The 16,950-nt window shown below is 33.8% G+C and overlaps 1 protein-coding gene across 3 annotated transcripts in view; it reads right to left on the bottom strand.

Annotated features, from left to right (window-relative positions):
• Positions 1 to 6,693: 6,693 nt before the first annotated feature.
• The window catches only part of LOC134541583 (delta(14)-sterol reductase LBR-like), a 101,272-nt gene continuing 91,015 nt past the window's right edge, over positions 6,694 to 16,950 (bottom strand). For all 3 annotated transcript variants that reach the window (XM_063385109.1, XM_063385110.1, XM_063385111.1), the window contains exon 11: positions 6,694 to 16,577. In XM_063385109.1, the coding sequence (XP_063241179.1) occupies positions 16,417 to 16,577 (161 nt within the window). In that variant the 3' untranslated portion in view covers positions 6,694 to 16,416. The remainder of the gene's footprint in view (positions 16,578 to 16,950) is intronic.

Genomic DNA, 16,950 nt, shown 5'->3' with positions numbered 1-16,950 from the left:
CAATAATTTAAGACGCTGTCTTTTATGTATTGCCAATTATTACAAATAAATCCTGTTATAACATCATTCAAAAACAAGAGAAAAATAATGTAACCATTACCTATTCTTTTAGAAGGAACTATTTGTTTACTGGAACACACACACGTTAAAAAACAGTAATGTTTCAGAACCTTGTTCTCACAAACAGTGGGTGAAGCACTGTTTTGTCTGGTGCACCAAGAAGACTGGATCATGTTTATTTTCATTCATTTTTACGTTAATGTGTTCTTGCGTCAGCACTTCTAAGATAGGATTTCAACCATACTACCACTGCATGTTGAAATTAGGGATGGGGCGAATCCTGATTTCCTCGAATCCGAATCCTAACTCGAATCCTCGACTGGAATTGCCGAATCTCGAACCCAAACCCGAATCTTTTAACAGATGATATCCACATATATAATGTAAGTGAGATGTATTCTGCTTGCACTAAAAGTCTCTTGACTTTATTACATGTATTTTGGTACATTTCTGGTATAAGTGTATATAAAGACAACAATTTTTTCTTGAGAAATTTCAGTTTTAGTACAGATTAGCGGTTAGGATTTTTTCTATAAATAAGCTAGAGGTCTGCGAGCCTAAGAATTTTACTTCGAGCCGAGCTCGAGCTTTTGTGGTACAGTTACACTTTAGGGAAATTATTTTTATCTTAAACTTAATATCATGTTTGAATAAAGTATTAAAATGAAGTGGGCTTATTAATTTTGGGTAACTATTTACAGTGTGTGTTTACATTTTGCACTGCTAGAAAAAAAAGAACATTTTTTTTTCATTGAATCTTACCTGTTTCCATTGGTTCATTAGTAACTGATATCATCCAACTAACATAACCAAGTATATGTTTGTGTAAATGTAACATATCTTTGGAAAAATTTCACCGTTGTCAATTTTTCTGGAGTCCTTACTGAGCTTCAACAAACTTAGCACCAAAAATCATGTTGTTTGAAAAGTACATTCACATTGTTTCAACATTTCCACTTTTCAGCACAATAATTCTAAGAGAGATTGTCACAGAGTATTAAATTCTGTTCTTTAATCTATCATGCAGAACAATAATTTGTTCTGCACGTTCAGGAGTTAAATTAGCTCTACGATTGGAGATAGTGTTTCCAGCAAAAGAGAAGCGTCTATCGCTGGCAACCTGCTTGGCTGGAATGCTTTAGTAAAATTGCTTAACCTCAAAATTAGTGTCATAAATATCTGTAACTGGTCATTAAAGTTTAATCATTGAAAGTAATAAAAATAAAAACATTTTACTTCATTCAATATACACTTGCAAAAAAAAACATACACACAATAAACCTACATGGAAATTAAAGTCTTTTTCAATATCCTGCAGTCTGAAATATGTTTACTCATGACATTAAATGTAGAGCTGTATTGAAGAAGCCGATTTTGCCAATATTTAGTTGAATCGGCAATTCTGCCGACTTCCGATACAGTACGCTCGTTAATTTTCGGCCGATATTACTGAAAAACGAAAGAGACTGCCATAACCTAAAAATCCACGAGTACCATTTTCACTTTTCGTAGTAGTACTGCATTCTTTCAGATCGCATTATTTCTTAGCAACATGTGCCAACCGTACATATCAAAGTTTAACATCCTTTTTTTTTTAACAATGTTCTTTAATTCAATATGTCATAAATAAATAATACATTACTATCACGGTAAATATACATCTCAGTTGTTACGGTAACTATAGTGCAAATATGGTAGCTATCATGCTTCTGTAGTAATTATGGTATTCTACAAAGAATCTTTAGTTCTTTTTATGGTAATTATCTTAAAATAACTATTGGGTTTGTACTGTAGTTATGGTACATCATCCATATTTCTTCGTATGTTGTTGTTCATTTGTCTTTTCTTCATATTTTAGTGATGGGCAGAACGGTTCTTTTGACCGAACCGGTACTTTCGGATCAGTTCCGTGGAAGATTCGTTCAGAACGATTCGTTCATCTCGGTCATTTCGTTCTTTTCTGTGAATAGGATCTGGCTCTTTTATCAGGTGTCGTAACTCGTTCATCCTTTAGAGTATTGGCTACGTGTTTGCTTCCAGCCTCCCCTCGTTATCGCGTGACCCGATAACGAGAGGAGGCTGGATCGCGTGGGTGGTTATCTTTATCTACTCTGCATGGGTAAATGAAATTTCAAACGTCTAGTTGTATACTGACTGTTATAAAATTATTGACTGTTGATCGCTGCAAATGCTTCATGCAGTGATTCTATATAATACGGGAGCATTAAATCTAAGAATGTTAGGTACGAAAGTGATCTTTCTTAACTTTAATTTGTAATCGCACTATTATAGCTAGTACTTGAACATTGCTTTTCGTAGCCAGTGAATCACAGTTGCGTATATGAAACAAGATTATTTATATTGTATTACTTTTTAAGTTACAAATATTAATATACAGGCTATTTACACTCTAGAGAGAGTAAAGTGTTTACATGTAGACCAACACATTTAGAGAAAAAAAGACAAAAATTGAATACTACTACTGCGATTCAGTATGAAGAGAGAAAAATGAAGTAGGTACATTAATTAACACCTAAATGATAAGTGTGAACATTTGTAGTTACTTTCCCTGTTATTTTTCCCCCCAAATTTGTGTATGTGAATGTGAAAACGCAATTTTAAACCACTACTTAACAGTTGACATTTTCAGGTATAGATACTTTTCATGTTACCCTATTTTATTTGATCAGTTATCGTTTGCTCTTATGAACATGCTCACGCTGTGATTACTGATTCTTCAGACTCCTGACGTCATGAATCATTTCACGAACGAATCAGACCGGGCGCGTGGCCGGTTCTCTCATCTCGTTCTCTCGTTCTCTCCGCGTTTTCGTTCTTCCGAATCTTTCAAGGTACCGGCTCTCAAAGAGCCGGTTGGTTCTCTCGTTCTCTCCGCATTTTCGTTCTACCGAATCTTTCAAGGTACCGGCTCTCAAAGAGCCGGTTCTTTACATCGCGAACGAATCGCAAGATTTCGTTCTCTCAAAGATTCGTTCTTTTTGAACGAATCGTTAACGAACGACCCATCACTATCATATTTACGTGTGCCATTATTTGAGACAAGAAGTTTCAGAAAAAATTTTAACGGACATTATATCACACATTTAATGGCGTAAATGACGAGACCTCGGGCGATTTAAACGCTTTATACGGAAAAACCTACCATGCGGGACCTCGTAAGCGAGTTTTACTGTGTTTTTTTCCCGTAAATAGTAAAAACCGAATCCTTTGACGAATCCTTTATCAGACCCGCCGAACCTTCGAATCCCTAGGATTCGGCGGATTCGGCGGATATTGGATTCGGTCGCCCCATCCCTAGTTGAAATACTACAGTTCAATATTCAACACACAGTACAGGTTAGCAATTGGGTGTGGTGAGGAAGTAGAAGTTCACCAGTGAAGCATTTACTATTTAGTTCAGTTTTTGAAGTGAAACTTTTTGGGCGCGATGGTAGTAAAATTTCAAGGCCGTAAAACTTTGTAAAACGTGTCTCGCACAAACTGGATGGAGAATAGGTTGCGGACGGTGCAGAGGACTTTTAGGGATAGGCGGGTCGCGGCTGTACCTGACGCCACCCCGACTTTAGGGAGTATTTGAGCAGAGGGCAAAACAACGGGGTTTCAGCTTATTTTGAAGTGAGTAATAACTGTGTTAATTCATGTTTATTTAGAAAATTGTCTTCTTCCCTCTTTCTGCCTTTTTACCCCATACGATATAGTTCAGAGTTGAGGTTTGAACTGCACAAAGAAGTTTAAATTCTAGAACATGTACTCTGGTGTAAAGCGTGGCAACTCAGTTTCCATTCTCTCGTAAGGATCCTTGAAAAGAGCATTGTAAAGGATGTCTGTCCAATTTGTTGACCTTTCAAATATTTGCAGAATCGCTGATGCAGCATTTCCTGAAAGGATGAGTTACTCATGTCCTTGTGTGTGCATCCTAGTGGCTGTTAGAAAGGTGGAGACAGGTTTGTTTTATAGCTAACCAAATGCAGTCTTTAATATTTTGTGTCTACGTAGACTGTTGGATAATTAACTTGAATGTTTAAAAATTGAAAATTGCCTGGAAATTTTGCAAACTCTACTATAAAATAAGAATTTCTTTGTTACACAAGGTTTGTGTTAGCATTTAAGGAATTTGAATTTCCTATCATGGCTAGTTCTCTCAGAATGCAGCCTTGAATCTAAAGATTTCTTTAGTTACAGCTGCAATGGTAAAGAATGCATCCTTACTTTACCTAAACTTTCTGAATGTTATTTACAAGCATAGATTTACAACTAAAGCATTATTCAAAGCAGGTACAGCTGTATGAGTGCACATATAAATTAACTTTTAAAATTATTAACTAAATTAGCTAGTACTTACGTATTAATGCCACCGCAGCAGAAATTTCACTAATGTGTCAATAAAGAGCAATCTTGTTGTTCGAACACGCAATATGGATTCTGGTAAACATAAGTTTTGGAAATGTAATTTAAAACTTTGTGATCAAGATAAAAATATACTTTGAAATCATGTGAATGGTTGATTAGGTCAGGATAGCTACATCATAAATTCGTAATTCCTAAGCAACCATAAGAAATATTTTATAATATTTGTAATGTAGCTATACTAACTGAACCAACCAACCACTATGTTTTAAAGTAGTTTTAATGTAGCTAACCTTACCTAATTGACAATTCACAATAGCTGTGGTGGCATTAATACGCATAAATAAATTTCTTACAATAAAATATTGAGTTTGGTAGTGGGATTAAATCACAATTTTAAGATAAGTTAGTTCACAGTTTTCATAATGGTTTGCACACATTTAGGCAAATTTTTTTTAAATTTAAGAATTTATAATCAGATTTGTTCTATGTATTTTATTTTGGTAACAGTGCAGTATATTCATTATTAAGTACCAAAATAAGTTGGCTATAAGTTTAAATTTAATGTTTTGCAAATTATTTTTTTATACAACACAGTTTTGTCCTTTATTGACGATTCCTTGCATTGTCCCTCACTGTCAAAAGATTTTGAGAAAAGAGTGCTTTGCAAAAGCATTGCACATATTGCTGGGCAAATATGTCTGGTGCACAAGAAACATAATGGGAGTCAGAACAGAAGACGCAGAAGATTGGACTAGGTACTGAGCAGGTGGTTTCTTCCAAGTATGATGCAAAAGTAAAGACAATCAAAATGTTTTAAGAAAACCAGTGAGCAATTCTTTCAGCACTCCCCAATGACGTGTAACGTCTAACCTTGGTAACAATCCTGGTTACGTTGAGTAGTTACGAGCAACATCTTTTGGTCCTGCTACTAAATTTTTATTTATGTAACAATTTTAAAAGGTTTAATTAACACAGCATTAAAATAAATTATCACTATATACAAATAACTTCCAGGAATGAATTTGTATCACAAACTATGTATTAATAGAACACATTTTAACACATTTATAAAGTATTAGAAAAGCCACATGACACTGCATCACACTGTTCAAGAACAAACAGTAAACAGCTCTCTCTTCTTTCTCCCTTACTCTCTTTTCAAACGCTGTGGAACTGTTTACGCTCCCGACACACTGCAGCACAGGCGCCAACTGTAGCCACACTGTAAAATTGAATGGCGCGCCATTGTCCCTATTTCCTGTTATACATTTCCGTCGCATTCACGAAATTACTCCCACCAAATGTATACAGAGAGATAAGATGTTAGTACATAAAAGCTGTCAATGCCTGATAATATGCAGTCAAGCTTAAAGACAACCAAGAAATATCACACAAACCAGAATGTAGACCTGAAAGTTCATGGTTGTAAATCAAGATAATTATGTTTGTTGAATCCTAAATCCATTTTGAAAGCAAAGCAGTTTAATATATTAGTTTTTTTGTGTGGGTTATTTTTCTGGCTTCTCTCTCAGTATAAGAACCAAGTCTACGTGTTACTGTGTAACGTTTGTTCTCCACTATCTTGCTGGATTATTGACTTATCATTTATGCTTATGCTTCAAAAAACAAACACCCAATAAAAAAGCTTTCAAGTTGATGTATTCTTAACAATATTCAAATAATTCAGTAAACAAGAGACATGAAATGATGCTCCACCACAAAGGAGCAAAGAATGAAGAGTCGAACGCCATACTGCAATTCCTGTGATGTAACCTCATAATAAATATTTTAATCTTGTGATCCAAACATTTTTTGAAGACTTAAATCTTTACCAATATTCTTGTGTATTGGCTTTAGATAGCAAAATGCAATACAAGTTGGTTTCGTGATGTTCATCGGAAGTAAAACAAATTGCCTCTGTCTTAACAACAGGTACTACCATGGTGATAAAGAAGCAACATCTTCATGCAGACTGGCAAAACAATGCTGTAGTTGAGTGCTCATGTCGCTACCAGTGGTCACTTGTCGCTAGCGACACGCTGAGCGACCTGCGCTATCTCATCGCTCCATCTCCAGTCTGGTCCACGTCTAATGCCAGCTGCTAGCTTCATGCACCTTCCAACTAGAAAGCTTAAAAACTATTTTTACAGATACATTTATTGTATGATCATTATTTATTGCACTTAATGTTTTTGGTTTAAAAAAAATGATCAAATTAGTATTGTACTTATGCAGAAATGGATTAAATTAAAACAAACACTATAAAATTCAAATAACTCTTTATTAACTTTATCAAGAAAATACAAGTCTTACGTCTTAAAAATATTTTACTGAACACTAGTTCGTATCTATCACTATCTTGAGCAAACAGAGATCCAATGTTATGAACTTTAGTAAGTCTTACAAAACAAATAATTCCACATTATTTTCTATTACACAAAATTTTAAGACATTAGTAAAGATTGCCTTTGGAAAAATCCAGCCATCTGTATCAACTAACAATAACAATGTCATGTAATTGGATCTCTTTCCCACTATTTCTATTTCACATTAAAAAATTCTCAAATGTCTTATTAAATATGTTCTCCTAAAAATATAGAATCATTTATTTCAATACAATTCCATCACAGACAACCTCAGCCATTGTTTCCAATCACAACTATGTTGGTTATGCGCTTATAAAATTTTTCATACCACAGAATCCATCCAAAACACTCAAGCAACAATTAAGTTTTATTTTTACAATGTATTTTTTCATTAATCATGATATGAAATTACCTTATATAGTGACTAACAAACAGCATTATGCAAGAACAGCATTTTAATTTTCAACCAATAATATTGTAACACAGCAACTAGCTTCACTAGTAACATGCAACTGAAACAAAAGGTTAGCACAAAATTTTTAACAATAATTATAAATGATCACACCCAATAATATTAAATGAATGTGCTACCATTGGTTGAATGAGGTTCCAAATTTTATGACTTGTATTAATATAATATTTCTGTAAGTTAACATCAAAAAAATATAAGCTGTAAAAAATGTCTTACATCAACATCACTTTAAGAAACATAATACTTTAAATACAGAAAAAACTCAATACAAATTGCTCTGAGCCAAAAATTTTAATTTTCCAACTATTAAAGTGTAAACTGTATAAATGATTTTAAACGTGAGAAAATTTACATCATAGTGCAAACTATAACATGCTATAGCATGTAATAATGTACACTAATTGACCACAAGAAAATATATGTGAAATGCAAGTGTTAGAGATGGGTCGAGTCTTGGTTTATCGAGTCGAGCCGAGCCGAGTTGGGTCAGATTGACTCGACTCGAAAACCGAGTCACATATTTTATCAAGTTCGAGACTCGAAACACGTTTCGAGTTAAGTACCAGCATCGTGACATTATAGCACTTTATTATAGGTTGTCTTAACGTTTTCGCTTAGTCATTAATACAGTAAGAAATGATAATGACCTTTAAACAAAACAAATCCCGTGCAAACCTAACCTTGCCCGCTACCGTGCTACGGCGCTATAATAGGTACAAGTGCAACCAAACCTAGGCCTACCTTCATTTATGAACGTGACGTCGTAACGTAATTTTGTCGATAGTGGCGACAGTTTATAGGACAAAATTATGTCACATGACCATTTTATATAAAAAAAAAGCTTGGAAAACAGCGTGCACTGTTTTCATTTTGTTTTTCATCCCGTGTTTACTTCAAATACGGTACCGCATTTGTTTACAAAATACGTCAATGGATTTTCACTGAAGAAAAATTTGTTGCAAAACGCACATATATTAATAATCATCACGTTTATCGTGGCCTGTTTATAATAACTCGTATAAACAAGAGCTTTCCGTAACCTAAAAATAAAAACAAAAAATAATTATATTGTAATATTTAGTAAATAACACCAAGACGTGATGCGTGAAAATGGCTGCGTGTTAGGCCAGCCAGCCTTGCATTTTGGAACTAAATTTAGCTGTGCTCCGCTACGCAGCGCTGCGTGTCAATAACGTTTAGGATAAAATTACTTTCTTTTTGTTTGAATAAAATATAATAATAACAACGCTCATGCATTTTTATTTGGCAATCAGTTACTGATCGCCAAATCAAATGCATGAAATATTTATTTAAAAACATATTGATATTCTTGTAGTTGTAACAAGTTCCGGGCGAATAATCTTGCCGCGGAAAGTGTATTTACATTGAGAATGTGACAATGTGACAAGGCCTATATCCCCTGAGCTGTTTGTTCGTGTGGGGATCTGCCGGTGGATCGGAAAAAAAAAGTTACGTAACTCGGGAAGCCTTATTTTCACAGAAGAAAGAGCCAAACTCCCGATCGTACATCGTCGTTTTCTTTTTGTTCATTGTAAATAAAAATGGCGGTGTTGATAAAAGGAAATATCATAAACAAGGCAACGGTATTTATTTGTACGCCGCCATATTTTTCGTTTGCAGTGTGTCCGTGAATGTTTATTTTGGACAACTCATGATAACTATGGTCAATTAGGTTAGATTCGCTACATTATAAATACTTTAAAACATTGTGGACGGTTGATATGGTTAGGATAGCTACATTAAAGATACTGTGAAATCATGTTGAAATAAAGCTTAGTTTTTTATATTTAAATAACAATGATTTGAATTAATCATTTAAAATATTTAAATAACATAATGATTTGCTAATTAATCATTTAAAATATTTAAATAATGCAGATGCATCTTGGATACACAATTTTTATATTAATGGGTGTAGTAATATTTTATTTATCATATTCGATGCAAAAAATTATAAAATTATGAAACTCGAACTGACTCGACCTCTTCAAAAATTTTGTGACTCGAACTCGACTCGACTCGAAATATGAATTGCTAAACTCGGCTCGACTCGACTCGAAGCCAAAAAACCTCAACTCGTCCATCTCTAGCAAGTGTCTTGTTTTAATGTTACAGTAGTTCAAAATAATAAACAGGTTGCGAAGACACACCATAAAACTACACCGTTGTGGGGCCGATATTCACCCGTTAATTTTCCGTGATGAAATTCCAACTGAATTCAGGAAAATCATGCCGTAACTTCGTTATAAAACACGCTAAATGTCTGTTTTCCTGATCATGCAGTTATATGATGCCCTGTGGCTTTGATGGAGTGGGGCATGAGAAATGCCGAACACGTGAAGGAATGGGACAGGCACGCAGGACAAGCAGCTGACGACAGACTAGAGGAATTCCTGCCACACTCGTCCAGATGTCCCTCCACGGGATGTTATTTAACTCTATACACCAGAAAAAATACTCTTGATATAACAATCACTATAACATTGAAATAATCAGACAAAATAAGTAGTCAGTACCATGCATTTTCTTTTCCAATTATTTACCACTCATTATTAGGGACAAGACTATATGGAGAATTACAATAAAGCCAAAATAACATCAAAATTCAAGTTAATCTACTGCAAAGTACCGAAACGCAAATAAACTTATGAAACTATAATGACAAATACGTAATCTTTTAAATATTAAATTCATTGAAGTAATTTATTTTGTATGAAGTCCATACAACATTTTATGCAAAAAAAAGTTAACAAAAGTTAATTTCTTTAATTTGCAACTATTATTAGTTATTAATTTTCACAATATGAAGTTAGTTCATTTTGCAAACACAAATTACTTAACAGGTTACCTAATTTTATTTTCTCCGAATAGTTAGACAGACATGCTTACTACAAATCATAATACATATTGTAAAAGTGCATCATGTATCAGTCAAAAAGACTTTTTTTTTTAGTAATATGCTGTCTTTCTTCATACACAAATTCCATAAAAAGTAAAAGCATATAATCTTGTCTCTCCGCGCTATGAGAGAGCTGGCCACAAGCACGAAGGGGAGCGCGCTATCGCCTCACAGGCCTGCCCGAGCCTCTACCAGCTAGCAAACACCAGTCAGTCAGCTTTTGGCAGTTCTTCCCTAGCTTGCCGACAATAAGGCTGAAATCACCTTGCTTTTCCCCAAAATATAACTCTGTAACTTTTTTAGTTTTGAACATCTGTCATCACATGGCCAACATAGCAGTTCCAGCAAAAAAAAAAAAAAAAAAAAAAAAAAAAAAAAAAAAAAAAAAAAAAAAAAAAAAAAGCTCTACTCACACCACTACAGACTCTGCGTATGTCCTGGTGTGTACAGCTGTGAATCAGCATGTTTAGCTCTTCAACGCTAACATTCATTAAAGATACACATTATCCACAATCATAGGCGTGCGCAGGACTTCAGTAATGGTGGTGCCAGATTACACGACAGCCCTATCATTTACGGACCCCGAGCCTAAAGCGGGGGGTCAGGGGGCCCTCCCCCGGAAAAATTTGGATTTGAAAGCGCAAAATGGTGCTATTTAAGGTGTTTCCGAACAAAACCATTAAATACACAGATGTAAAAATTTTAACATTTTTTATGACAAATTATGGTTTTGAACGTTATAATCACCAGGAAAACTACTAAACTATTTAAAGTTTTAAGCTTTGTTGAGCCATTAAGTAAATTGCACAAATTGTTTGCACGGAATTCATGCTGGTGGCTTTGAAAAACTGTACTTATATGTTTTCTGAAGACGCCAAATAAATGCTAGAAAATACATTCTCAAATGTTAAGTTTTAAACTCAAAAAATCAAGGGAGTTTTTGCAACATACCTTAAATATGTAAAATATTAAAATAATAAAAATACACAAATAAGAGTGGGCAAAAGTTTTAACTTTTGGAATACAACAAAAATGTTTTGTAGGCGACTGCATATAAGTCATCGAGTAAGCCTATCCTTTTAACTAACTAAACTCTCTTTTTTTAAATAAACCCTGGCGGACGGCGGCTATTATTCCGTGCGCCTGCCGAGTGGAGTGAACCACGGCCTGGAGTGAACAGTGGACACCGAGCGCGCATTCTATGTAATTCGAGCTTCGAGGAGAACTTATGAGAAGTATTTACATTTCAGAAGTTTCGTAGCCGCGGCCCGCGTGTACAACACAAGTAATTGCAACTGGCTTGTTTCCGTGTGTATAGTTGGTTCGATTGCTAATTGATATACTGATAGTGTTATGAGCACATATCTGTAACTCGACACGATTGGAAAACATATATTTTTTTGGAAATAATACGGATTTTTGGAAGTATGTATTATTTCTGCTTGTAAAAAACCAAATAACGTTAACCCTAATGGTGGTGCCAAGGCACCTGTGGCACCTACCGTGCGCACGCCTATGTCCACAATACAAGTCACAAAACAAAACTCAATGGAAGGCAAAACAAAAAAGGAATACCTGCATGCAAGCCAAAAAAAAGGTTTTGCACAATTTATTATTTGGGTATGTAATTCTATGAAAATCAAACTTGACAATAATTTTGACAGCAAAACCCCTATTCATAATTATCAAACTGAGATTGCAAATTATATTTTAAAAAATCATTAACACATATGGCCATTTCCAAATTCAAATGATCATTCAATTGCCTTCTACATTTCCACGCCAATATTAGTGTTGGATCGATTCAGAATCCCTCTACTTGTTTGATGGATTCAGAATCCAATTAGATTTGGAATCAAAGCTGGTTGCTCGATTCTTTCCCTACAACAAAACCTTGAAATTGTTAAGTGTCATAAGATTTGAAAGACCTTCAAAGTCAATTCAATGATACATTCAAAGAGTATTTTCAGGTGATTAAGGAGTTTTTTGATTAACTGAGAGCTATCTGATTATTCTGGATTTTTAATTAATTTAGAGTTAGATTAAATGGAACTACATATTGCTAATTAATTAGGGCATAAAATCTATTGAATAGGATTTCTTTGATTAATTAGGAGTTTTAATTATTGATTTGTGTTTAATTAGTGAGTCATTTATTACTGATAATGTTTTATCATTTAAAACATTGGTATTGAATGAGAGCCAAACTCCTTAATTTAATTAAATTTTTCCATACTTTATAGTTTTTATAGGGGTCATTAAAACAAAATGTTGACAAGTGTTCTAATAATTTAATTTAACTATTCTGTGTGTTTTCACAAATCTGTCCACTATATTTTATATTAAATTACAAAACATATTTTTGTCAAAGTTTAAAAATAAAACAAAATTATGTAACATTGCTTATGTTACTTTTAATTTGTTGTGTTAGATTTATTTTAAATGAATTACAAATATTTTAGGTTTACTGTACAAAAGACACAACACTGGTATTCGTAAGTTAGTTTACATTGGGCCTTTCTGGTACCTGATCATAATGCCCTAGCTATGTACGTTGTTTATTATTACTATTTGTGATTGAAAACTAATAACAATCAATTGTATTTATATGTAGGATTTTGTATCCAAGTAGATCAATTTGAAGCAGCTTGATATTAGTTACCTAGAAGAGTATGGAACTTTATAGAATCAAATTCCACACTAATAGTAAATCAACCCAACACTAACTAATTTATGTGCAATAACACCGCATCCACCTGACTTCTCATCCTAGTACTTTCGAGTTCACACAACTTTGTACACTTCAAAAATATTTCAACATATATCCATTACTAAGCTAAATAATAAAAATTAAGACTGTCCACGGTATCTTCACACACTTTTCATGTTCAGATTGCACTTTTGAGCTTCTGACTACAAACTCTTGCATCATACTAAACACCGTTCTGCAACTTCCATTCAGCAACTGTAAAATATTCATGCTCTTCCACTTAGGAAGAGGATATGGTGTGCCCATGCAATGATCTAGTTCCAGACAAAAAAATATATATTATAATTATAATTACTTAAGATTTAAATCTTAATTTTGTTTCAAATTTGTTAGGTATGTTTTAGTTTAAATACCCATACTATTCTTCAGTTCTGCACATTTACAATACTTTGGTATATCAACATCTGGCAAGGTTTTAGTCACTGATTATTAAAATTAAATCTTTATTTACTGCATACTATGTAAGATATCACAGTTTTAAATTAAAACTTTAAAAGTAACACAAAGATAAGTACTCAAAAGATTTATTCATAAAGTGTGAAGATACCATGAACAGACTATCTCTCTTACAAAAATGAGCATGCATAAAGACATAGTTGCAGAAATGTACATCACATGTTTGTACAAAGCAACTAGAGAATATTCACTATTTATATTTTATAGTTTAAAAATGTTTTAAATACAAATAAGAGACAAACACATGTGCTTAAGACTGAAAGCCACAACACAACAATAGTATGTGTATGAAACGGCTCATTACACAGAAAATGAATTTTAGTTAAGATTTTGGATGGGCCAATCAAATTCTCCAATATCGTCAAGGATTTGATACTCTAAGAGAAAGGCTTAAAGAAAAATATGACAAGGAAAAAGGTAAATTAAAAAACTCACTCAGGTTAGTTTTACACTGTTGGCAATGTTGTAACTATACAGTTTAAACTAGCCAGTAGAGTACTAATGTAGAAATTTATGTGTCGTACACAGAAGAACCCTGTTATAATTTTATTCAAAGGGGCAAGAAGAAAATAAATATTAATAGCAAAAACATTATAAGCAAAAAATATAAAATTAGCAGTTGTTAATGTTTGAACTTTTTAATGATGCAATCATCTAGCTATTTAAACAAATATCATGTTAAAATTACTGATGGGTGGCCTTGATGCTTGAATTTGCTTAAACAAAGCCAACAACATTTCTTCAAAACTGACACATTTCTGTAAAATTGTCCAACGACTCGTGTCGATGGCCTTTAGAGTGGAAATGCCTATGTCCAATTCCTTCGCCACTTGAATATGTTTTTTTTTTTGCCTACAAATGAAATTAACGTAACACAATTATCAAAAGAAAACATAGTTTTTTTTAGTCATCGTAGAATGGTTGGCAAACTAAAATTTTGTAGAACTATGTAAGTACATCTGAAAACAAACCAGAATTGCAATGAATGGAAGGTTTTGTTACTTTATTTTCCAAGAGATAGTTGCTAACACACGTAACTGCAGACGTTGTACCTTTTATATATTGAATGCACCGCGTTAGCCGGTGCTGCTGTTTTGTTTTCACATATAACCCTATCTATGGTAAAACAACAATTGTGAACAAAAACAGATTAAGTGTAAAGCAAGTGGTTTAACGTATTATAAACTTTACGGATGTGATTAGTTAGGTTTTAATTTTTTTGCATTATTTAAATTTTACGAGTCAAAAAGAAACATTTTAAGTAGGAAATGTATAAATCGTGAACGTTATACATTGTATGTAAATACATTGTCCTTATGGGGGAAATGTCGGGACTTAAAATATATAATGATATAAGCAGGAACATTGTAACCAGGTTCTACTGTATTCTGCAACAATCATGTTTGAAAGGCTGTTCTGTTTATATATACATATTTTTACTACACCACTTCATACTTTTCAAAAATTAAATTAAAACAATAACTCAACTAAAGCACAATCGGTTCTAAAATCTAACGTATAGCTTTATGAGTGATCCCAAAAACAATAATTAACGTTGAACATCCTTACAGCAAGTAAATAATGCATAACAATTAGTGTGTTATGAATATACCGCTCAGAAACATTACATAGATATATTTCCCTGAGTTTAGAAAGACAAACATGATAATCATCCACACAAGCAATTTGGTATGGCTAATGAACACCAGAAAATTATGTATGTGTGCACATGTGTGTCTATCATATGTATATATATTTGAAAAACTAATAAATATATCTATATATAAATATACACATGATTTATATTTGTAACTTTCTCTATACAGTGCTTACCCTAAACTAAATCTAATATATATCTAAATTAAAAACCAACTTCAGTAATTCAATAATGAACTAATATAAATAAGTGGTCCTTTATAAAGTTCGTTTAAAATGTGCTGCTTAGTAGGAGAATAAAAAATACACACTGAAAATAAATTACTGAAAAAAAATGACATTGATTCTGTGTAAAATAATCATGGCACTCAACACACACAAGAAACTACTCTCTAGTCTAAGGCACTAACCATCATTACAAATAAAATACTGTATTGCATAATGGCATGAACCGCGTGCTCCCTCTAAGCTCTGCAGCCAAAACTGTGGGCACAGAGACGTACTGACAGTGCAGCTGCTAACACGGTGACGGCAAGTGTGAAGCACGCAGCTGGAGCACAAAGCACTCCGTGCATACAGCAAGGAGACAACAGGGTGCACCGTTCAAATACTAACTGAGCAGAAAGGAAATGTGACTCAGAATTGTAATGCTACAACTAAGGTTCACGAAACATGAAATGTAAAACTCAGACAGGCACCCATCACTAGTGTCCAGTCCAGCAAGCTTTCCAACATAAAACAAAATGTATAGTTGCATAGTTTAAAACTAACCAGGGAGCTTCAGAAAAGCAAGAACAACTTGCTATTATGAGCTGACCAACTATTGCACAACTATCTAACACAACTATCACATGCTCATAAAACACTTTTAAAAATTTATTAAAAATTTATACCATTAAAATACAAACCGCAGACACAAACACGACAAAAATCCAACAAACTTTCTACTGTCTTTGGTCCACAGTGCCTAATTTGGTTTATAATATCCATGCTGACCTTTCAGATAAGGGAGGTGAGAACCAATTATTTGCTAAGAAAGTCAGTCGCTCGACATATCAACTCCTAACATCACATCCTAGTCGGTCAGTCAAACTGTACAGGTGATGCATTTCCCAAGAGAATATTCCCAGAGACAACAATGATAAAGGATGTTTCTCTGTCATTATCAAAACAAACAAGCATACAGCTTCAGCATATGATAAAATATAAAAATGTATTTCTCTATAACTGAAGGCATCATCCAGGACGGCAAAACGTCACATTTAAGAAATAGTCGTCATTGCATAAAATGTTTCCCAGTAATTGAAAAGAAGTGAAAATGTACCGACAAAGGCAGTCTCTGCACTCAGTAGACATAGGGGATGACCTTGTACTTGACGACACTGCAGTAGCGGTTCCAGTCAGAGCCGTAGCGGTGTGCGCAACGCGCCCCGTCCCGAGACGCTCGGTGAAGCAGCACAGCCAACAAGCACAGCGGCACGGCATAGGGCAGAGCGAGGGTCAGGCCTGCCACAATCAGAGAGGACGACTTCATCTCACCCCACCTACACACACACTTGCTGATAACACCATGAAACAGCTAAGTCACATGAAACATTGATTCTACATCAAACTATTAAACTCATGCAACAGAAAATATTTATTTTATTTTATTGAATTTGTAATATGTCTAACAACCAAACTGACATAAGACGTACACAAAAAAAAAAAAAAACATTACTACATAGACAATTACAAGATGACAAACTACTAAACATTAAAACTATAATAAACACTACACAAAAAAAAACACTTGACATCACTACTGCACATAACATAAAGTGTTGACTAAGATCTTTTAATATATTAACAATTCATGAAGATTTGGATAAATCATGTA

Source organism: Bacillus rossius (genome assembly GCF_032445375.1).
Source record: "Bacillus rossius redtenbacheri isolate Brsri chromosome 4 unlocalized genomic scaffold, Brsri_v3 Brsri_v3_scf4_1, whole genome shotgun sequence".
NCBI lineage: Eukaryota > Metazoa > Arthropoda > Insecta > Phasmatodea > Bacillidae > Bacillus > Bacillus rossius.
The sequence above is the reverse complement of the archived record's forward strand: the minus strand, read 5'-3'. Positions and strand labels throughout refer to the sequence as shown.